Source organism: Eptesicus fuscus, chromosome 5 (genome assembly GCF_027574615.1).
Source record: "Eptesicus fuscus isolate TK198812 chromosome 5, DD_ASM_mEF_20220401, whole genome shotgun sequence".
In the NCBI taxonomy this organism is placed as follows: Eukaryota; Metazoa; Chordata; class Mammalia; order Chiroptera; family Vespertilionidae; genus Eptesicus; species Eptesicus fuscus.
The window spans coordinates 107849628-107872445 of record NC_072477.1 but is presented as its reverse complement, the minus strand read 5'-3'; the positions used below and the strand labels follow the sequence as shown (position 1 = coordinate 107872445).

At 54.8% G+C, this 22818-nt stretch overlaps 1 protein-coding gene and 1 long non-coding RNA gene across 3 annotated transcripts in view; one reads left to right on the top strand and one right to left on the bottom strand.

The window, feature by feature from the left end:
• The window catches only part of LOC129149192 (uncharacterized), a 22206-nt gene extending 21066 nt beyond the window's left edge, over window positions 1–1140 (bottom strand). The window contains exon 1 of the long non-coding RNA XR_008556179.1: window positions 1081–1140. This is a non-coding gene — a long non-coding RNA (uncharacterized LOC129149192). The remainder of the gene's footprint in view (window positions 1–1080) is intronic.
• Window positions 3–22818, top strand: LOXL1 (lysyl oxidase like 1). 2 transcript variants are annotated; one of them, XM_028133464.2, is made up of 7 exons: window positions 3–1189; window positions 14076–14184; window positions 17184–17321; window positions 17806–17962; window positions 18544–18639; window positions 20291–20406; window positions 22481–22818. In XM_028133464.2, the coding sequence occupies exons 1-7, from the start codon at window positions 79–81 to the stop codon at window positions 22485–22487; spliced, it is 1734 nt and encodes a 577-aa protein (XP_027989265.2). In that variant the 5' UTR covers window positions 3–78; the 3' UTR covers window positions 22488–22818. The 2 variants fall into 2 exon arrangements, with proteins under 2 accessions (XP_027989265.2, XP_054572683.1); XM_054716708.1 differs by lacking the exon at window positions 22481–22818 and having other exon boundaries at window positions 20291–20410.

Below are 22818 nucleotides of genomic sequence, written 5' to 3'. Positions count from 1 at the left end.
GCCGTGGGAAGAGAAGCACGCACAGGGGGCCACTCCCGAGAGCCTCTCGGTCCACCCGGCCTCTTCAGAGGGGCCGCCATGGCCCGGGCCCCCGCCGGTTTGCAGGTGGGAACCCTGGTGTGGGGCGCCTGCCTCTGCATCCTGGCACACGGGCAACAGGCCCCGCCCGGGCAGGGCCCGGACCCGGGGCGCTGGCGGCAGCTGATCCAGTGGGAGAACAACGGGCAGGTGTACAGCCTGCTCAACTCGGGCTCCGAGTTCGTTCCCGCCGGCGCGCACCGCGCCGAGGGTAGCTCCCGGGTGCTGCTGGCGGCCGCCCCCCAGGCCCCGCGGCGGCGCAGCCCAGGCGGCCCCCGGCGGCGGCAGGCGCCGTCTCCGCCGCTGCCCGGGCGCGTGGGCTCGGACACCGTGCGCGGCCAGGCGCGGCACCCTTTCGGCTTCGGCCAGGTGCCGGGCAACTGGCGCGAGGTGGCCGTCGGGGACGGCGCGGGCCTGGCCCGGGCTCGCACCGCGGTCTCCCAGCACGGGGGCTCCTCGGTGTCGGCCTCGGCCTCGGCCTTCGCTGGCACGTACCGCCAGCCGCCCTCCGGCCCGCAGCAGTTCCCCTACCCGCAGGCGCCCTTCGTCAGCCAGTACGAGACCTACGACCCGGCCGCGCGGACCTACGAGCAGGGCTACGTCTACTACCGCGGGGCGGGCGGCGGCGCCGGGGCGGCGGCCGTGGCCTCGGCGGGGGTGGTCTACCCGTTCCAGCCGCGGGCGCGCTACGAGGACTTGGGCGGAGCGGGCGAGGAGCAGCCCGAGCACTCGCCGCAGGGCTTCTACCCGGCCCCGGAGCGGCCCTACGCGCCGCCGCCCGCCGACGGCCTGGACCGCCGCTACTCGCACAGCCTGTACCACGAGGGCGCCGCGGGCTCCGAGCAGGCCCTCCCCGACCCCGGCCCCGACGCAGCGCAGGCCTACGGCGGCGACCCGGCCCTCGGCTGGTACCCGCCCTATGCCCACCTGCCTCCCGAGGCCTACGTCCCTCCGAGGGCCGCGGAGCCGCAGCCCCCGTTCCGCATGCTGGAGCCGCCCTACCTGCCGGTGCGCAGCTCGGACGCGCCCCCGCCGGTGGCGGAGCGCAGCGGCTCCCCGCAGGGCCGCCTCAGCGTGGGCAGCGTGTACCGGCGCCCCCAGAGCGGCCGCGGTGAGTACTGCCCCGGCCCAGGCCTGTGCCGGTACCCCTGGGCCCTGAGGAACCGCCCTGGGCGCCGACCCGCCCGGTCCTTTTCTCCGAAGGCCCGCCCCGAGCCCAGTGGGGACCCCCCAGGCCCCAACCGACAGCCCCAGTGCACCCCACTCCCAGCTCCCGCGCCCGCATCTCACCGGTGCCAGCCTCTGGGCAGGCAGGCCTGGGCCCTGACCCTGGCTTGAGGGGCGGGGGTGGGGGAGGAACTGGTCCGGCGTGGAGAGGAGGCACCTCCCAAACCTGGCTTGAGTCATTTGGGGACCCAGGGAAGGAGCCCTCTCCCGGCCTCAGCTGCCCCTCTGTCCGCCTCGCGGGGTGAAGCAGTGAGCAGGAGGGTGGGAAAGGCCTCTGGGGATGCCTCTGGAGGTGTGGCGAGGTCAGTCACCGGGCTGAGTGAGTCTGGCCGAAGGAAGGGGAGGTTAGAGGGGAAGCTCTGCCCCAGGCAGGAATCCAGATTAATGAGAGAGGTGCAAAACTGAAGAGGCCGCCAAACACTCAGTAATTGAGATAAGTAATATTTAATGTATTTTTTAGATCAAAATAATGCAAAAATAATTCTGTGATGAGGTTTTAAGTAGAATCAGTAATGGACCATGCCAAGCCAAATTGGAGCCCAAGGCAAACTGAAAAATCAGCAATCCTGATGTCTTTATTTGAAATTTTGATATTTTGTTCATCACAGGTTTTTTGCATTGATTTTGATTTTTTAAAATATTGTATCAAATATTGCTTATCTTGGTTACTGAGTATTTTGGCGCCCTCTTAAAGTTTGTACCCCAGGCCGGTGCCTCCTTCATTAACTAGCTCATCCTAGTACTGGCCCTGAGAAAGTCTTAGAAGGCCACTGTGGATGGGCCTCCCTCTGGCTTTTTGGGGATGGAGGGGTGACGTTCTGACTGGAAGGCCCAAGCCATCTGCACACAAAGACGCAGTGCGGGGGCAGCCTTCCTTCTTCAGGTGGGCAGCTCCTCACGTGCTCTTAGCAGGTGGGCTCCTGCGCCAGGGCCCGCTAGTGGTCTGGCCAGAGCTGGCCAGCTATGGGCCCACCCTCTGTCTTAGAATTCCACTTCCTCCTGTTTCTGCAAGTCCAAAATCCACCTTGGTCCAAGTTTTCCATTCAGTCTCCAATGCACGTGTGCTCCACTCCTGCCATACCTCTTTCAGGCTGCAATCAGTGCCTGCTTCTCTCTCTGCGCCACAGAAAACCAGCCCACCGGGTGAGGGCGGAGGCCTTCAGGCCCGGGGGCTCAGGGGCCGCACCCTCAGCCTTTTCTCTGCTGCCTCTGTCCGCACAGGGACTGCTGCCTTGTCTTCAGCCATACTGACCTTGGGTGAGAGGCTGCTGCTGAGGCAGGGGTTCAGGTCAGGGCGGTGCTCCTGTCTCCTAGGGCAGTGATGGGCAACCTTTTGAGCTTGGTGTGTCAGACTCCGCCAAAAAACTGAGCATAACTCGGGCAGTGTGTCACTTTGAGGAAAAAACTAACTTCAAGACTCTAGTCGCAAATGTGTCATCCTCAGGAGCAGCAAATGTTTCATCCTCGGCATGCAGCTGCCTCAGCGGCCACGTGTCATCAGAAATGGCTACGCGTGTCAGTGCTGACACGCGTGTCATAGGCTCGCCATCACTGGCCTAGGGGCTGCTGGAACCCAAGGCTATAGCTCCTAAGAGGAGTGTCCCCACAGGTAGCACCACTCCCTCACATCCAAGGCATAGCACTCGAGTTGGGTGCTGATTCCCAGTTTGAGAATCTGCAGGAGCTGAAAAAGGACCAAAATGGAGGGCCCGCTGCGGTGTGATGAAGGGTGTACCCTCATGGTCCTCACTGGGACTTGCAGCGCCTGCACATCAGCTGCTCCTATAGCTCCTTGGAGGGGAGGACGTTTTGCCTATAAGGTGCTAAGTTTTGGTGGCGGCTTTTCTTAGGATGGGACTCAGTGGGACTCAGCCAAAGGCACCCCACCTCTGGGCAGAGGAGAAAACCAAAGCCTCAAGTTCCACAGCACTGCTGGCAGAGGCAGACCTGGGGCTGGACATATGTGCTCCAAGCCAGTGGGTACTCTAGCCCCCATTTTGGCCTGTCAGTTTTTAAGGTTCAGAAGGGACCTGCCAGGGCAAGGCCATGTCTGGAGTGGAGGTACTTGCTGCTTAGCAGGGCCTCCGGCCATTGCCCCTGAGCTCCACAGCTCTTTTGGATTAAAGACATTTCTCCCCTGACGGTAGTACGCTAGAGGCCAGGTAGAGTGTGCTGGTCTGCACCAAATTTAGGCCCTGCACTGGGAAGCACAGAAACGAGGGCATCTCAGTACTGTGATTGGGCAAGCATTGGGGGATGGACTATGGGAGGTCAGAGGAGGAGTCTCCAAAATCAGGGCCTGGGGACTCAGGGAGGACTTCCCAGAGAGGAGGTGTCCAAGCATTGCTGCAAAGGATGGCCATCAGCACCCTCCCCTGCTCATGAAGGGGATGGTGTGTGGGGTGGGACTGTGTGGAGTGCAGGCTAGTTTGAGGCTCAGGGAGGGAACACTACCTTCTCTCCTATTATTGGTCCCCCTCCTTATTCTGCTAGGCCAGGACCATGGAAAATCCCGGTTCAGGGAAGGCCAAGTCTTGTTCTTTAACTCAGACCCCCAGGCTTGGTGTGGGAGTCCAGGGCAGATTCTCCAAAGCTGACCTCATTCCTCCTGGCCACACAGCCGGGGGGCTGAGGCCCAGCCCTGGCAGCCTGAGTGTGTGGGTGTGGATGTATCCTCACAACACTAAACACATGTGCGCACCACCCTCCTCCCTCTATCTGGGTGGTTTCCAAGTGCCTGTCCAGAACCCGGTTTCTTCCTGGGGTGCCTTGACCCTCTCCCTCTCCTCCTGGGCAGGGGTATCCAAGAATATCTGACTCTGAAATGTGTAACTGGAGAGAAGACTAGGAAACAGAGGCTCAGAGAGGGTAACATACTTTTCCTGGCTGTCCACAAATCCATGAGAGGCCTGGAGGGTGGCCACCTGCTTCCTAGGCCCGGCTGCATCCCCTTTGCTGTGTCTCTCCCTCTCCCACAGCCAGGCCTCCCCTCTCGGGGCCTCCTTGCCCCCGCTCCTGCCTCCCCACAGCCTCGTCTTCTCTGAGCTGGTGGTCTTAGTGCTGACCCCAGAATACCACAGCTCTTCTCCTGGGGCCTCCCGCTCACACCCCTGGCCTGATTCATCAGCTCTGGCAACCCTATGAAAGCAACATGGAGCAGGCGGCCTGGGCCCTCCTCCCAGGACATCTCTCATGGCTTCACCAGCCTAGCCTGGCAGAGGTTCTCCAGCCCTGCCCTCACACAGCCAGTCAGAGGCTAAGAGAGAGCTATGGTTTCCTCCTCCCTGATCCCCTGGTCCCTGCCCCTCCCTTACCTGTCCATCTAGCACATGGGGCAGATAAACCCTTGCATTGCTGACCATGTTACTCTCCTGCTCAAGAAGGTCCTATGGCTCCCAAAGCCTTCAGGACAGAATCTAATGCCTTGGCCTGTGGCTCCAGGACCTTGAGGTACCTCCTTCCTTTAACCGCCTCCTCCTCCTCTTCTCAAGCCTCTGCAGCCCCATGGGAACTCTGCAGCAGCTAGGCCTAGAGGGTTCCTCTGCCTGCACACCCAAGGTATGTCTGGGGTGCTCACTCTCCATCCAGTGCCCCGCACTCAAGAGGCCATACATGGTCCCTTAGTCCCTGACAGCAGCCCTGGCTCCCTGCTCACGTCCCTACTGCCTTCCCCTCCAAGTCATCTACCCACCTTCTTGGGACTTGGAATAGATGCGGAGAAGGACAGAAGCAGTCTCCCCCAGTAAGCATCCAGAGCTAGAGTCCCAAGTCAGAGATGATGGTAACAACTTGGCCATTTGCAGAAGAACACCTGCTGAACTTAGTGGTTTAAATGTTTACTTTCATTCATCCTCACAGCCTCCCAGAGAGGTGAAGATTATGGTCCTGTAGTACAGCTGAGAAAACTGAGACTTAGGGAGGTCTCATTGCTAGATGCAACTGAGCCAGAGTTCAAACTGAGACTGTCTTCTCTGCATTGCACAGAGATGACCCAGAAGGACCCACACTCCACCTGCAAACTGAGCAGGCAGTGCAAAAGCCTGGGTCTCCTCCACCAACGTCCCCTCTCTGGGCCTATTCCCCTAGTTGCAGCAGGGGAGGGGGATATTGACGCTAGCATCTATTGGGCATCTATATATATAAAAGGCTAATATGCAACGTGTCCCTGTGGGAGTTTGACTGGGAGACCGGGAGTTCTATTGCTCGTTATGACGTGCACTGACCACCAGGGGGCGGCGCGGAACGAAGGAAGGCCCTGGCCGGCAGCCGGCAGCTGGGGAAGGGAGACCCCAGCCAGCAGCCAGAAGGCCCTGATCAGCCCTGATCACTGGCCAGGCCTAGGGACCTCTAGTTTTACATATCTTAACTCTTGCAGCAATAATGAGCCAGGTACTGTCATTCACCCCATTTCATAGATAAGGTGACAGGCTCATTTGCTAATTGTTACACAGCCTCTTAGTAGTGAAACCAGGATTTGAGTCTGTATGATTTCCCCATCCTGAGTTCTTAATATCATATATTATTACTTTTTAAAATTTTGTATATTCTTGCTTACTTTAAACACTTCATTCATTTGGTCAATCAACAGATATTTGATTGTCAACTGTTCCAGGCAGTGGTTGTGACAGGAGGAGCTGGGACAATGAGTACAAAAGGCTTTGGAAGTGAAGAGTCCCTCAGCAGTGTGGTGTGATCCTTGTCATCCTCACTCCAGACTTCAGACCTTTATTTAACAAACACTCATCTAGTGCTTCCGTAGTGCCTAACTCTGTCCTGGGTGCTTTATAATTAAAGTAACTTAATCCTCATAACAACCCAAAGTGTTGTTACTCCCCATTTTGCCAATGAGGAAACTCAGGCCCTCAGAGGTTGACTTGCCCACGGTCATATAACTGGTGACTAGTGGAGCCAGAATCCCAGCTCAGCGCCCCTTCTCCTTCCCTGAGGTTGTCTCAGTGCTCCTTCAGAAAGAAAGGAGTTTTCAGGCCAAGGAAGCTGTCATAAAGGGTCAAATGGGCTGTGGAGACAGGGACCTGGGTCTTCCTCCTGATTCCCTGTTTGTCAGTCAAATGCCACTAGTGTGGGAACAAACAAATGGTGTCCTGGCAGCCTCGTCTCAGGCAGACTTCCTGTCTCCTCTCTTCTCGTCCATTTGCAGGGTCATATCCTCTCGCCCCTGCAAGAAGAGATAATTCCTATTTTAAATAATAATAGCAGCTGATATTTATTGAACACTTACCATGTACCAGACATTATGCCAAGTATTTTTATTGTCTCATTTAACTCCCCCAGCAACCTTGTGAAATAGATAGCATTATCACCCCCATTTTACAGACCAGAAAACTGAGGTTCAGTAACTTATCCAAGTTCAGTAACTTATCCAAAGTCTCAGAACTCATCAGTGGCCAAGCTTGGGCCCAGGCTGACTCTCTACCCCACTGAACTGCCCCTCAGGGAAGCTATGTCTTCGTGTTCATGGTTTCACTCAGGTCTGGACCCCCTGAAAAACCAACACCTGGAGTTTTGCCTTGAATCCACAAGTGTCACAGAGCCTTTTTGGGGTGAAGAGTCATTAGGACCTACTGGCACCAGGCTACTGCCACACTTGGCCTGGGGGTTCTGGCCTTTTGTCCCCCTCCTCCCTCTCTCTAACTCTAGGGGCCCCTATTTCAGTGTCCTCTCAGCTCTGAAGGGGCACCCCTCCCCAATAGTCCCAGCCCGAGTTCACCCCACTCCTATCCAAGCCAAGAACACATGGAAAACTCTTCAGGGCAGTGGCTGAAATGGCAGGAGAGGAAGAGGGGGGAGAGCTGGAGACGGGCGGCCGGCCCAGGCGGCCCACAGCTGCTTCCAGTTCCCATGCAGGCATTCCTGCTGGGCAGCTGCTGGCAGGGCTCCGAGGGCGGCTGAAAGGAGAGGCTGGGTCTTGTCCTCTACTCCGCCCTGACCTAATGGCCGCCTTGCCGCAGGCAGCTGGACCCAGAGGGCCTTTTTGTCCTGGATTCAAGATGACAGGGCTAGAATTGGGCCATGGTTCCTCTCCCACCTGCCGATGGCACCCAGAAATCAGGAATTTCAGTATCATCTGGAAATGGGCGATACTGGTGTCAGAACACCAGAGCAGAAGGAAGTTTGGTGGGGGAGGCACGGCACAGAGGCCTGTGCCATCAAAGCCTCGGGAGACGATCCACCCTGCTTCCTGCGCCTGAGCCCATTGGTACCTCGTCCTTGTTCAAAAGGAGACTTGGAGTCACTCCCAGCCTCTGGTTGGTAGTAAAGTCTGTGCCCACACAGGCAGATGCCATCAGACCCTTTGTGGGGTGCAGGTATTTGCGCACATGCCCGCCAAGGATGTCCAGGTGCCAGGCCGTGAGCTGAGTGCAGGGAACTCAGGGGTGTCCCATACTCATCCCTGTCCTTACAGAGGCCATAGCCTGGCAGCCAGAAACCAGTCACACAGGATGCAGTGGCCCAAGCCCACCTCCATCTCACCTGTCTCTCAAGTTCCCAGACCCGCTGTGCGCTGAGACCTGAGCCCACAGCTGGGCTGCAGGCAAAGCAGAGCCCCTCCCACCCCCGGGTGCTCTCATCTGGATGATCATTTCATGAGGACATTCAGCTATTTAACAACATTATTTGTGCCTTATTATGTTCTGGGCAGTGGTCTAGAACTAGGTATTCATTAGAGAAAAGAAAGAGACAACATTTTGCCCACGTGAATCTTGTTTTCGTGCATAAACATAATAAATAGGTAAATAATAGAAGATGGTAAGTACTATCCAGGGAGGTCTGGAGTGTGGGCAGGGGGAGGCAGGTTGCAAAAGTGGTCAGAGTGGGCCTCATGAAGGTGCCATTTGAGCAGAGACATGGAGACGAGTGAGTGAGCTATGCAGCTGTCCGTGGGGAGAGCGTTCCAAATAGAGGAAACAGCCAGTACTGAGACCACGCGGCAGGAGTTCCCTGGGGTTTTCAAGTGTGTGCCGGTGTGGGTAGAACAGAGTGGAATGGGATTGGCAGCATAATAGGAGACAGGCCAGGGAGGTAACAGGCTCAGACCATGGAAGACCCTTCATGCATCAGGAAGCTGTTGCAGGGTTTGAGCTGAGCAGTGACATTGAAACAGAGGCCCTGACTGCTAGGCTGGGAATGGACAATGGAAAGGTAGGCCAGAGACTGAGAGGCGGCTAGTACAGAAGTCCAGGCAGAGATGATGGCAGCTGGGCAGGGTGGCAGAAATGGGGGTGGTAGGAAGTCAGATTTAGGATGTGTTTTGGAGATAGAGCTGATGGGACTTCCTGATGGACTAGATGTAGGGTGTGAGAGAAAGAGAGGAGTCAGGCATAACATGAAGGTTTATGGCCTGTGCAGCTGGAAGAATGAAGTTGTTAGAAGCTGAGATGGGAAGGCTGTGCGAGCGGGTTTTGTAAGAATGGTAAAAAGTTCAGGTCACTGTGAAGGATCCCAGGGGCAGAGAGGGAACTCAGGGAACTGAAGCATCCAGGAAGACTTCTGGAGGTGGGGTCAGAAGCACTGAGCAGGACCCACAAAGATGGGAGGGCAATGAGGTGCGTGAGGAGGAGGCTGAAGGCTTGGCCAGAGGGGTAGGTAGCTGACCTCCCTAAGGTCAGCCTCCTCCCAGCTCAGCCCCTATCTGCTTCCTGGGCAGTTTGCTCAATTGAACAAACACTGACAGATCCCCTTCTCTGAGTCGGGCCTGCCCCACAGAGTGAGGTTGTCACTGCTACTGGACGGTGTCTCCCAGTTGGGAAGGGGCAGCAGATGTGTGCTGGGAGGGGGGTCAGGGTAGTGGCAGAGGGATGGTCAAGACTGACGCGCGTGCAGCAGAGAATTCCATGACAAGGGCACTATGGTGTCAGAGGCCAGGGCAGAAAAGGTCGGTTATGCTAAGTAGATGTCTACTGATCCTTAGGGTTAAGAGAAGATCTAGAAGGTCGGGTGCAGTAAGGCCAGACCACCCTGAGAAGTCTGGGCCTGACCTTATGGCATCACAGCTCCTTTGCCCGGGCTGCAATTGCCCCTTCATGGTGGGGCACTGTCAGGCCCAGGCTGACAATTTAATGTTCTCGTTATTAGATGATAACTTCATAGGGCACAGAGCTGCCCGCTCCCACCCCAGAGGCCCTCTCGGCTCATCTTTATTCAAGGCTGTGCTCTGTGAGCATTCTGCTCTCCTACCTGGGGCTCCTCTGGAGTCCGGCTGCCTGAGCCAGAACATCGCTGCACACACATTTCACAGCCACTGCCCGTTCCTGCTGGACATTGTTTATCCTCCAGCCCGGCTCAGGCTACTTGGCATTCTCATCTCTTTCATCGGCTTCTTGTGAGGACAGATTTCCAGAGACAAGGTTTATATAGCCCATAGAAAGGGGGAAGTCAGCAGGGAAATAGGTGAGGTGTGGGGAAGCAGCAGGAATGTAACCACAGGCCCTCTGCTCTGGGCAGCCTCCACGAACCACTGAGCAAGGAAGTAGGTCAGACGTAGAAGAATCTCCTGGCTGTTAATGAATCGTCCGTAGAGGTTGTCAGAGGTCTTAGACTCTTACCCAAGGCTGGGGAGTAGACTGAATAGATCCTGAAAAGTATTTTAATCTCCAAGTGTTTATGGAGCTATCAAATTATGCTCAAGGACCGCTTAGTGCAATCTCCCCATTGTCCATATGAGGAAACTGAGCCTATGGAAAGGGAAGGGACCTGGACAATGAGGGATTGGGGCAGGCTAGTCCTGAGCACATTGTGAAGGGGCTGTGGATCCCCCACAGAGGAGCCTCTAGGGACAGAGCCAGAAAACAAAAGCTGGCCCTTGTCCTTGGCTCTGTGTCTTCACTGCCCTGTAGGGTCTAATGGGCCCTTCTAGGCTGAAGCGTGTCCCAGACCAGCAGCTGCCTCTGGAATGGCCGTGGGACCCGATTCAGTTACATCCAGCCCCTCCCCAGCCAAGCAGCCTGGCTTTGGCCATCCCAGGGGCCTTTGCTGCCCTTTGACTCAATGTTCCCCACTCTGGGCTAGGCTCTAAGCAGCCTGAATTCCTAAGTGCATGACCCCATGGTCAGCATGGAAGAGTGCCCACAGGGGCTCAGCCCAGGGCTCCAGGCCATGAGTAGAATAGAAGACAATTAGATCTGAAGAAACAGAGGCAGTCAGGCCTGGAGTGGGCCCAAGCCTGCCCAGAGTCACACAGGACATCTGTGACAGAGTAGGGTAGAAGCCAGGCTCTTGTCTACCTCCTGGGAGCAGAGGGCCGGATGCTGATGATGACCAGGGCCTCCCTGGGTAGCCTGAGCAAGACCATCCTTTGGGTGGTTAACCCCATCCCTGTGGGTCTATCCCAGGATACCATCTAGATTGGCCATGGGGCGGAGGATGCATACTGCAGAGTCCTATTTGACAATGACAAGCAATGAACTAGATAGATCTTAAAAGTTTGCATTGGCTGAAAACTCGAGAATCAGAATGAGATGATAAGAAAATATCAATTATATGCTTTAAGAATACATAAGCACTGCAGACTTTCTAGAGACACAAATATTCAAGGACATATCTAAGGGTCAGGGCCCAGAATGAAGGTTAAAATTTTTTATTACAATTATTACTGGGCCTTGCATAGACCAGTGATAATGGTTAGTTTGCTCTGAAGTGAGAATTACGATTAATTCCATTTTCTGCACTTATAAAAACAGGAGTCTCCACAAAAAGTTCTCATTAGAACTCACTTAATAGAGTCTCCAGTGCCACATCCAAGGGCTGGATTACTCCATACATTCTGAATAAAATATCCCAAACCCTCCTCTAATCCATAACTTGACTGTGGTGATATTTGCATTTGTCAAAACTTGTCAGACTGTGCACCTAAAATATGTACATTTGAATGTGTGTAGATGAAATTTCAAAAGTGTTCATTTTTATTTTAAAAAAAAAATGAATGACAAGAGGAGTTCTGGGAGGGGCTTAGGACCCAGGATCTCCTGGAGCTGCCCGAATCCCTGTGCGACTGTGGCAAATTCATTGCCTTTCTGAGCCTCAGTTCCCTCAGCCCCTCCGTGTGCCCTGGCATCTTGGGGGGGACAGGGTGAGGAGCAGGCTGTGGATGCTGGAACAGTAAAGTACAGTGGGCTCTCTGCCTCTGGAGATGGGGAACTGGAAGATAAGAAGGCTGGCTGAGGGACTTGAGCGTCTGCAGACTTCGGTGTCCTTGGGGGTGGTCCTGGAACCAGCCCTCCTTGGATACTGAGGGACGACTTTATTACTCCGCTAATCATTAAAGAAGCTCACGTGACAGAGGCCTTCGGGATGGGCAGTCCATCAACCCCTGCAACATGGGGATAGGAGTGTGGGGTTGGCGATGGGTCTTCCCTGCCAATGGAAGCAGGAGGCACCCACCTGAGCCTGAGATTTCTCAACAATAAGAGGAAGATCATCTATGGCCAGGGTCAGGGCTCAGATTGTAACCAGCAGCTCAGAGGTGTCTGCCCACATGTAGTACTCCACAACTACCACCACACACACACACACACACACTCACCCCAGCCATGGCTCTGGAGGTTATTTTAAAAACCTGACCACACTCCGCTACAATAAAAAGGATTGTTGATGTCAAAGTGACTCCTTTTAAGGTGTGGTTTTTGTTTTGTTTTTTTAAGTACCACGCTTTAGTCTACAGTCTGGAGACAAACAGCAATGAGTCTGAGGTTCGGAGTTGTTGATAGGTGTCAGACCTCAGTGTGTGGTTAGGATTAGGGCTCAATAAAGGACCAGGGTCAGGCAAGAGTCAGAGGTCTGTAATGGCACTGACCTTCATTGGCCCTGAATACCCCTAGCCTCTTACTCAACAGGCTCTTCTAACTTCCCTGGACTGCACAGCTGGCTCGTGGACTGACCTAGAGAGGAAAGGCCAGGCCAGAAAAGCTTTGTGGAGCCATCTGTGCAGTGTTTATTGAAACCGAGCCTGCGATGGGGGAGGCAGCTTCTGGTGCCAAATGCTGGATCTCATGAGACTTCAAGCCTGGCTGACCACCCCCACATGATAGGGGGTGATTCCTGTTTTCCTCACTTCTCCTTCAGAGGCTTTTAGGAACCAGTGGGTGAGAACCAGCTGGACACCAAGGTATCCCCTTGCTTTGAAGGCCTGAGGAGCCCTTGGAAAATGACTGCAGGCATTCCTGGGGGCTTGAGTAATGGGACCTAGGCTGGCCAAGCTGGCTCCATCAGCCAGGAGCCACCTCATCCTCACCCACCCCAGTGCTCCAAGCTTTCTCTTCATTCCAAGTAGGTGAGGTCACACTGGCTGCCTGGACTCGGTTCCCACATGAGGCTGGGGCCCCAGGTTGGGCAGGAGTACAGTCTGGGAGCCCAGGGGACATGTGAGGGGTGGTTTGCAGGAAGACACCTCTGTGAAAGGCTTAGAAGCCAGAGTGCCCTCTCCTGCCTCATTTTCTGGACCTAAAAGCTGACAAGAGTGTTTTGGTAGCCAGAAGAGGGAGCTGGAAGCCTGTACACAGGTCAGAAGTCCCCCTGCCTTGCTTGTCCCCCAAGAGCAGAGAACTTGAAAGAAGCTAGGAGGAGCTTACAGCCTTGTTTCATCTTTATCTGCCAGAATCCCTGAAGCCTAAGAGGGGAGAGGATATAGAGGCCCAGGTTCACTTTTCTGTAAGTCAGTGACGCAGCAGGGGCCCAGGGCTCTGGAGTCCCCCTGCCCACCTCCCACCACACCCCATGCCCCACCACACCCCATGCCCCCCCACTCCCACACTCCCAGCATCAAGATCATTGCATCTTTATTTCATGCAGATGGGGTCTGGACACTGGAGTTTGGTTTCTACTAATTCTTAAAAGCCTTAGTGGGAATACCTTATTCTTGGAAGGGTTGAGGAGGAAGGAAGGTCGGATGGACAGATCCTGGCATATCCTGAGAGCAAGTGATCACAGGGGCTGGAGAAGACCCCATACTTCCCTGGAGCCCTTCGGGGGAAGAAGCCAGGTGCCCTCGGGTTGGAGGCCAGAGGCTGCAGACAGGGGAAGCGGGGAATGGTCCTGTCTGGGGGAAGATGACTGGAAGAAAGGAATAGGGCTGGGTGCCCAGGCTGAGAACCCTGCCTAGTCAGCAGCCTGCTCTGCGGATATGTTTTCCTTCTAGCCCATCCCTTCCTGCCCACCCCTACTCCTGCCAGCCATCATTCACCTGGCTCTTCCCACAAGCCTGCTGGGACTCACTTGGGGCCAAAAGCAGTGGGAAGATAGCTCTTCCACACTGAAGAGCTATCTTGGTGGTTTATGAAAAAAGCTAGGCACGAGGAGCAGAGGGTGTCTGGAGGCTGATGCAGAGGCCTGGGGAATAAGGACATGGAGGAAGGTGTCTCTGTCAGGAAATTACTTGGTTCATGCAGTCTGGCCTCTAGGTCTTATCCATGCTGTTCTCCCTTACCAAGAATACCCTTCCCTCTTCTCTGGCTCTCCACATTCTGCCCTGTCCCCTAGCTCTTACTCATGTCCCAGCTCTGCTAGCAGGTCTCAGCACTCCCACAGCACAGAGCTCCAGAGGTAAGCTCCTGCTCCCTGACTTTGCTGACCCACACCTGAACCTGGGGAGAAGGGCTCACACCCCACATCTAGCCCAGGCTGGGAGGCCTGTGTAGAGGAAGAATGACAAAGGGTGTTTGGGGCTGGGGAGGTCTCTGGGCATTAACCATGGCCAGCCTGACTCTCAATGTCACTCTCTTCTTCCCTCCTCCCTTTCTCCCACTGCTCATTCCCAGGTCTCCCTGACTTGGTCCCAGACCCCAACTATGTGCAAGCGTCCACCTATGTCCAGAGAGCCCACCTATACTCCCTGCGCTGTGCAGCAGAGGAGAAGTGCTTGGCCAGGTAAGGAGCTGAGGATGAAGCTTGGAGCATTGGGACAGTCCCTAGGAGTCACCCAGAACCCACTTGCATGCCAGGCTGCCAATGTCCAAGTGCCCGACTGGCCAAGTGTCTGAGCCTCTCAGGACCTGGTCCTCGTCATCTGTGAGCTTTGCCTGCTACAAGGGAGTCAGGAGGGGAAGGGAACAAACTTTTATCCAGCAATTGTCACTATACAAAGAAGCTTCCTTTTACTGTGGATTTTAATCTTCATATCAGCCCTGAAGGTGTGTGTTGAGCAGGGCAGGAAACTGAGGTGCAATGACAGGAACTAAAACTTTTCCTCTCCAAGCTGCCTTCTGAGAAGGTTCCTTGTGGAGGGCCCAGGTTCCCAGTGCTTCTTTGAGGACCTGGGAAGTCCTCAGGGAGACCCAGGACCTGGGATACAGCAGTGACAATGGGCATGGGTGACAAAGAGGCCTCAATTATGTGTGGCACCAGAGAGGGGAAAGTGACCAGTTTACAGGACCCCAAAGGTGAGCACAGCCAGCTCTCTATTATTCCCAGGCGATTCTGCTTCCTACAGAGCTAGCTTCTAACCTTATAAACAGTGAATATTTTGTTCAAATATGTATGCCTTGGGGACACCTCCCTGTGCTAAATAACTAGTTCAGTATTACATTGACCTGCTTCTTTTGTTGACATTTCTCTGTTCTGGAAGCACCTAGTTTTCTTAATTACCTGCTTTGTTTAGACATTTGAACTCTTTATTTACTTTTATTTTTTTTAGTATCTGGAAAGCCCTTTGGAATCTAAACATTTTCTCACTATGGAACTTCTAGTCCACTGCCACTCAGAATAGCTGACCACAACTGTTATCTCTGTGACAATATAAGGATATTACACCAGGATGCAGCTCAACTCACTGCTTCCTTCATCAAGAAAATCTGGCTTCAAAAAAGGCACTGTCAGCTTAACTAAACATGGTGATGAGGAATGTAGGTGATTTACATGCTGGTGCAAGTTCCTTACCTCATTACAGACTGGCAACAAAGAGTGTGAGCTAGCAACAATCCTGGACCACACCTTGAGTACCACTCAGTTGTTCATGGAAAGAGAACGCAGTGATGACGCTCCTGCTAGGGTTCCTTCCGCAGTGAGGAATTCAGCCTCCGTGGCAATCCATGAAGGCTGAGTTTTGAGGAGTTTGAGTCAAAACCCAACTCTCACTCCATCTTCATTGGAGCATCCCGTGTGTCCAGACCTGAGTTCCTGGGTGGGCTGGGAAGGAGGCAACCGGGCCCAGTCCTGCAGGGGATGTCCTGGCCCTGCCAGAGAGACATGCCCCAAGGACAGAACCAGGCAAGGGGAGAGGGAGGAGAGCTAGCACGAGCATGTGCAGGCTGGCACCGGCTGGGCGAGGTCAGAAGGGCTGAGGCATCGGGGGAAGCTGGGTGCAGAGTACAGACCTAGAAAACCAGGCACAACTGAAGCCCTGGAACACAGAGCACTCGGATATCATCGGAAGTGTGGGCTGCAGGCCGGTCGGTGCCAGATGGCCAGCAGGACCCAAACAAGGGAAGGGACTTGTTCCAAGTCTCACCACAGTGTGTGGCCAAGCTGGTCCTAGAACCTTGGTGGTTTCCCATGGTGTGCTGAGCGGGGCGGAAGGACGGTGTGGAGCACATCGGGGGAAGGAGGGTGTCTGTTCCAACCCAGACACAATGGGTTCCAGGCCGCCTCCAGACAAGGCCCAGGGCCTTATGTCCTGGCAGAGAGGAGCTGCAGTGCCTGTTGTCCAGACATCCTCTCAGAGAGAGCTCATTCCCACAAATGGCCACCTTCTGCCTCTGGACTTAGGGCCCAGACCTTAATGAATGCCAGAGAGGTGCTCCTGGGGACAGCCAGGACAGCCATCTCAGTTGGGAATTGGGGTCAGTAAGTGAATTGGGAGTCAGCAGACTGCACCAGAGCCATATCTCCTGAACAGAAAAAGGCAGGTCGGTGAAGCCATACAATCAGGTAGAGGTGACCTAGTGACATGGACCTAGCCTGGGGAGAGTGTGGATCACTGTTAGAGCTCACAAGCAGTCAAGATCTCTTTAAGTGGAGCAATCAGAGCAGAATTCCTTAGGCGGAGGAATTGAGTTGGCCTAGGACAGTGGTCGGCAAACTCATTAGTCAACGGAGCCAAATATCAACAGTACAACGATTGAAATTTCTTTTGAGAGCCACATTTTTTAAACTTAAACTTCTTCTAACGCCACTTCTTCAAACTAGACTCGCCCAGGCCGTGGTATTTTGTGGAAGAGCCACACTCAAGGAGCCAAAGAGCCGCATGTGGCTCGCGAGCCGAGGTTTGCCGACCACTGGCCTAGGAGGCTGAGCGAGTTCTTAATCAAGCAAACAGCATGGGCGAAAGTATAGATTAGCAAAAGAATTAAGTCTGTTTGAGGCTTTGACATTGAAGAGCCTGAGCCTGATTCTTAGGACCACACCCAAGATGTGACACACTTCAGTCAACAATTATGGCTCTGCTCAGAATCTCCTGGATAGGCCCATTTTTACTGTTTTTTAAAAATATCTTTGTATTGATTTCAGAGAGAGGAAAGGAGAGGGAGAGAGAGCGAGAATCATTGATCCTCTGCCTCCTGGGGATCGAGCCTCCACCCCAGGCTTGTGACCTGACTGGAAACCAACCGGCTGACCTGGTGCATGGGATGACGCTCAGCCAACTAAGCCACACTGGCTGGGCAAAACCGGCCCAGTTTTTAAAAAGACCTCTAAAGATTTTTCTGTGACCCCCCACAGGGCTTTCTCCAGCTGAGACTCTCCTGCAGGCACCAGGGACCCTCAGAGGCTGCGTCAGACCCGAGGCTGCCAGTCTTATGGAGAGGGGAGAGGGCTGAGCCTTCCCGCAGTGCAGGGGAAGGATAGCAGGATCATCAGGGACAAGTTGGCTCGTTCTGGGTTTCAGTGCCCTGGTTCCCACTCCCACTCCCTATTTCCACCTGTCTCTGCAGCACAGCCTATGCCCCGGAGGCCACTGACTACGATGTGCGGGTGCTGCTGCGCTTCCCCCAGCGGGTGAAGAACCAGGGCACAGCGGATTTCCTCCCAAACCGGCCGCGGCACACTTGGGAGTGGCACAGCTGCCACCAGTGAGTGGGGCCAGTGGCCTCTCCCACCCCTCCTCTGGGCTGGAGGACTTGCCCAGCTCCCCCCCTCCATTAGTGCTGGGGGAGGGGGAGGTGCTGGTAGGAGGGCCCATGAGGTGTTTTCTGCCAAGAATCTATCACTGGGGCAAGAGTTTCTCAAAGGAGCCTTAACCAACGCTGGGCTGGAAAAGGGGACTTGGAAGAATCGTCTTTAAGGGATGGAAGTGTCTACAATAAAGGGCATTTGCCCAGGGAGGGGAGTAGCTGCACGAAAGGAAGTGAGGAGTTCCGAAGGGGTACTCTCCTAGGGTGACCTGGCTGTTGGGGACAGGAGAGATGCTGCCCTGGGGACACAGGAGAGCAGGAGCCCAGACGGGTCAGGAAGCTGAGTCACAGCAGGATCACTTGGGCCCATCTCAGGAGGGGGATGGGATGGGAAGCGGCAGGGTGACTAGGCCTTCTCTGTTCTCCTGTCCTGTGCCTCCAGACATTACCACAGCATGGACGAGTTCAGCCACTACGACCTGTTGGATGCAGCCACAGGCATGAAGGTAGCCGAGGGCCACAAGGCCAGCTTCTGCCTGGAAGATAGCACCTGCGACTTCGGCAACCTCAAGCGCTACGCATGCACCTCACACACACAGGTTGTGCTAGAGATGCAGGGCAGGGGCCTAGGGTGCAGGGTGCAGCCACACCCTGGGAGCTGGAGGGACAGACAGTAATGCAGCCTGGGCCAAGCTGAAGGGCCAGTGCCAAGGCCCCTGGCCACTCAGCTCAACAGAATGGGGTTCTTGCCAGTCCTTGGGCCACCACAGGGCCCCGTGGGGACTCCCCCCTCCCCCAAGCAGACCCCTTCCTACATCATTCCCAGAGTGTCTCCTCATGCAAAGAATGGAACATTCCAACAGAGTAGGATGGCATGGTGTTCCAGGTGCCTATTTGTCTACCCAGCTCTATCTGTCTGTCTGTCTGCCCAGACACCACAAAGTGCCCATCTGTCCTCCATCCATGCCCTTCTTCATTTGATCCCTGTAATCTGGTGCTTATATTTATTATCTCTCTGGTCCATCCTCCCTGTGGGTTTAAGGAGGAGCAGACCCACTCTGAGCAGTTGCCCTAGACCAGGGTCAGGGCAAAGCACAAAGGAAGGAGGCCCCTGGCTGCTGGCGTGGTCATGAGGGCCTCTGAGGAGCACATAGCACCTCACCCTCTACTCTGTCCTCAGGGCCTGAGCCCCGGCTGCTATGACACTTACAACGCGGACATCGACTGCCAGTGGATTGACATAACTGATGTGCAGCCCGGCAACTACATCCTCAAGGTGGGCCGCCCAGCTGGGAGCACCCCTCCAGCAGCCTAACGCTCACACCCGTGTCCCCACCTCTGAGATCTGCTTCAGCTTTGGGGCATGTTCCCCTCTTCCCAGCATCTGAGAAGGGGCAGCATCTTGGGGCATCTTGCAGAGGTCTGCACTTCCCACCTGAGGTCTCAGTCTGGGGCAGATACAGCCTCTTTCTGTAAAGACACCGCGGACCCCTGGGCCGGGTGTGGTGGTGTTAGAAGAGGTGATGACTCTGTCTTCCCTAAGCAAAAGGGGACTTGGAGAGCCATGTGGCCCACCCCTCTGTTTGTGGTCAGTGAAGGCCATCTGGAAGAGGACACCACCCTCCGAGAGAAACCTTCAGCTCCTCACAGTGACCCTGCAAAGCCTGAGGCTCCTGTGACTGAGTCCTTCCAGCCTACACTCCACCTCCAATGCTCACTTGCTCCACTGCCCCTTCCCTTGGTGGCGGGGCGGGGGGGGGCGGGGAGACAGGTAGAAAAGCACATTGAGGACACACTGCCCAATGTGGTATATCCCTGCGCAGGCTGTGCAGGACTGAGTCTCATGACACCACCTGGGGAAGGCAGATCTCAGCCTCCCTTCGCACAGGTGTGAAGTGGGGGTGGGGGTCATTGCGCCAGGTCCCCGAACCACTGTTCCACACTGAGGTTCAGAGAAGGAGGAGCAGTGAAGACGGGCGTGGGAGGCGGCTGACCTTGCACGAAGGTGGCTGCTGGGGCCGCAGGCAGAACGGAGCAGCCCATCCTAAGCGCCGCTCAGGAGGCTCGTGGGCCCCTCCACCTCACGCAGGGGCCAGGGTTTTCCAGGGCATTCTGTCCTTCATCCATCCACTCACGAAACGTGTGCAAAGGCCCCTATGAATTCTGGGAACTGGGGATTCAACCCACATAAGCAATGCACAGTTCCTACCCTTAAGGAGTGTATAAGGACGTAAAAGTAACATCTTCCCACCTGACTCAAATGTTCTGCTGTATTTGCTGGATGCAGCCTACCCCAGGGAACCTCCCCCCCCACAGTAATCCAACATTTGAAAGGCTCCCTGTGTCGGGACAGCTCTTCAGGAAGAGTGCGGGCTGTGCTTGGGCCACCATCTCAGTGCGTGCCGGGCACCTTGGGCTCCAGGGCAGGGGACGCCACCTGGCATCCGACAGGCCTTCAACGGGTCATAGAGACAGGCATGTGTGGTGAAAGGCTGAGAGCCTCGGAGGTGGGAGACCAGGCATGGGATCCCTGCTTGGCCCCTCCCTCCCTGCTGTGTTCCTGGTGGCAGTGACTCAACCTCTCTGACCCCGAATGCCCCATGCTGCGCTGTGGGGCCCACCTGGCCTGAGCTGTGGCTCTGGGGAAGCTTCCCATCTTCTGATAAGGGTGATCTGATATGTTCTTTGACTATGACTGTCTCTTCTCTCCTCCCTCTGTCTCTCTGCATCTCCCCATGTCCCTCCATCAGTGTATCTCTGTTCCTGTGTCTCCACTTCCCTGTCTTCCTCTCTTTGTCCCCTCTGTGTGTGTGTGTGTGTGTGTGTGTGTGTGTGTGTGTGTGTGTGTCTGTCTGTCTGCCTCTCCACCACCTTCCCTGATAACCAAGTGAAGCACAGCCCCCTGACCTTTTCTCTGTTCCCTCCAGGTGCACGTGAACCCCAAGTACATTGTTTTGGAGTCTGACTTCACCAACAACGTGGTGAGATGCAACATCCACTATACCGGTCGCTATGTTTCTACCACAAACTGCAAAATTGTCCAGTAAGTGCTTCCCGCCCCGCCCCAGCCCTTTCCTACCTGGGGAGCAGCTGGCCACACAAAACACGTAAGATACCTGCACTCTGAATCACCTTGATGGCCAAACACGGCTGCAGTTGGGCCCAGCCCACAGGCTGAACAGGGGACCTTGTCTGTGCCAGCCCCAGGCTGAGTGCCACGGTGGGGCCCGGGCTGCAGTGCCGACCTGCAGTGTGGCTCTCCGGTTCCTCAAGTGGGAACCAGCAGGAGGCAGCTTTGCTGGTGGACATGCGCAGGCTCTGCAATCCCACTTCTGTGACTTCCTGGCTCTGTGACGTTGAACAGTTCACCTCACCTCTCTGAGCTACTTTTTCACTAGGATATAAAATAGGCATTTTTTATATCCCACATGGGCTTCTAAAGAATATTTAAAGGCCTTATGTCTGTGTGTGTGTGAGAACCTTCCACAGTAGCACTTAATGAATGGTAACTGTGATCATAGTGTCCTTATCAAGTAGACTGAATTAAACAGTCCCAGGTTAGGAGTGATTCTGGTTGGAATGAACCATCATCAATCTCTGGGCCCCACCGTTGAGGTGATAAACTCTGGCTCCCCTGCTCCCCTGGGCCTGCGGCCCTTCCCCCTGAGCCCCTCACATAAAGGCTTGGAGAGGCTCCGGTCTTGTTAGAGTGTCTGTGACACACCTCTCCAGCTGCTGGCCCAGTGCACGGGGAGCTGGAAGGAGCCTTCCCACCTCTGGGTTTCAATCTTGTTTCTGAAGAGGAAAAAAGGCTTAAAAAAATTTACTTAGAAAGGAAGTATTTCTGGTATTTCTCTGCCTAGAAAACAGTCTGGGCCCAGCCAGCATGGCTCAGTGGTTGAGCATCAACCTATAAATCAGCAGGTCGGGGTTCGATTCCCACATGCTCAGGTTGTGGGCTTGATCCCCTGTGGAGGGCATGCAGGAAGCAGCCAGTCAATGACGTTTCTCTCTCCTCAGTGTTTCTATCTCTCTATCCCTCTTCCTTCCCCTCTCTCTAAAAAAAGTCAATAAAAACATATTTCTCAAGGAAGGCAAGGGAGGGAGGGAGGGAGAGAGGAGAGAGAGAGAGAGAGAGAGAGAGAGAGAGAGAGAGAGAGAGAGAGAGAGAGAGGAAGGAAGGAAGGAAAGAAGGAAGGAAGGAAGGAAGGAAGGAAGGAAGAAGGAAAGAAGGAAAGAAAGAAGGAAGGAAACAATCTGGGATGCCCCGGCTGGTGTGCTAAATGGTTAGAGCACCGGCAGAACACTGGCCATGCACCATAGAGTCTTGGGTTCCCAGTCAAGAGCACATACCTGGGTTTCGTACCTGGGTTGCAGGTTCATTCCTGGCCCTCTGTTGGGGCCCTGCAGGAGACAACCAGTTGATGTGTCTCACATCAGTGTTTCTCTTTCTCTCTCTCTCTCTCTCTCTCTCTCTCTCTCTCTCTCCTCTCTCCCTCCCTTTCTCCTTCCCACTCTTTCTGAAAAGCAATGGAAAAAAGTATCCCCTGGTAAGGCTTAACAACAACAAAAGGAAGGAAGGAAGGAAGGAAGGAAGGAAGGAAGGAAGGAAGGAAGGAAGAAAGAAAGAAAGAAGAAAACTATATGGGGCTAGGGCTGTGGTCGGCAAACTGTGGCTCGCGAGCCACATGTGGCTCTTTGGCCCCTTGAGTGTGGCTCTTCCACAAAATACCACGGCCTGGGCGAGTCTATTTTGAAGAAGTGGCGTTAGAAGAAGTTTTAGTTTAAAAAATGTGGCTCTCAAAAGAAATTTCAATCGTTGTACTGTTGATATTTGGCTCTGTTGACTAATGAGTTTGCCGACCACTAGGTTAGGGTGTGGGGAAGGGGTGGTGCTGAGACCCTGTCCTGGGTGGGAGTCCATGAAACTCTTCTTGGACCTGGGCTGAGGGGCCCCTCTCCCCAAGCCCAGATTACTGAGAGGAACCAAGCCTGTGCCTGCCGTCCCACGTGGGAGCTGGGTTGTGGAGGGAAGCCTTTGGCAGGGGCGGCAGGGGGGGCTTGCCAACAGTGGAGTGAGAGGCCCACCCAGAAACCTGCCTCTCTTCTCTCCTTAGGTCCTGATCTCCGAGAAGGTGGACAAACTGCCAACCTCCCGCTTCCCAAAGCAGGTCCTGCTTACCAGGCAGCCTCCCACCAGGACACACCTGGCCCAAGGGGTGCAACCCCACCCACCACAGGCAGGGGCAGCTGAACACAGGGGCATCCCTCTCTACCGGCCTCAGGGAGTGACCTGGACCGAAACCACAGGAATTCTGGGTGCCAGGCCCAATTTCATACTTAAGTTTTCACTACAACATTATTTTGTTGGTTGTTGGTTTTTATTTTTTATATTTTGACCATACCACAGAGCAAGATTGCCCAGACCTGGGCTGAATAAAACAAGGTTTTTCTA

Bases quoted from the DNA above. Each gene is read 5' to 3' on its own strand.
- LOXL1 (XM_028133464.2), top strand. From the start codon at position 79: ATGGCCCGGGCCCCCGCCGGTTTGCAGGTGGGAACCCTGGTGTGGGGC. The intron at 1,190-14,075 runs GTGAGTACTGCC...GCTCATTCCCAG, and splicing joins GCGCCCCCAGAGCGGCCGCG to GTCTCCCTGACTTGGTCCCA. The intron at 14,185-17,183 runs GTAAGGAGCTGA...CTGTCTCTGCAG, and splicing joins GAGGAGAAGTGCTTGGCCAG to CACAGCCTATGCCCCGGAGG.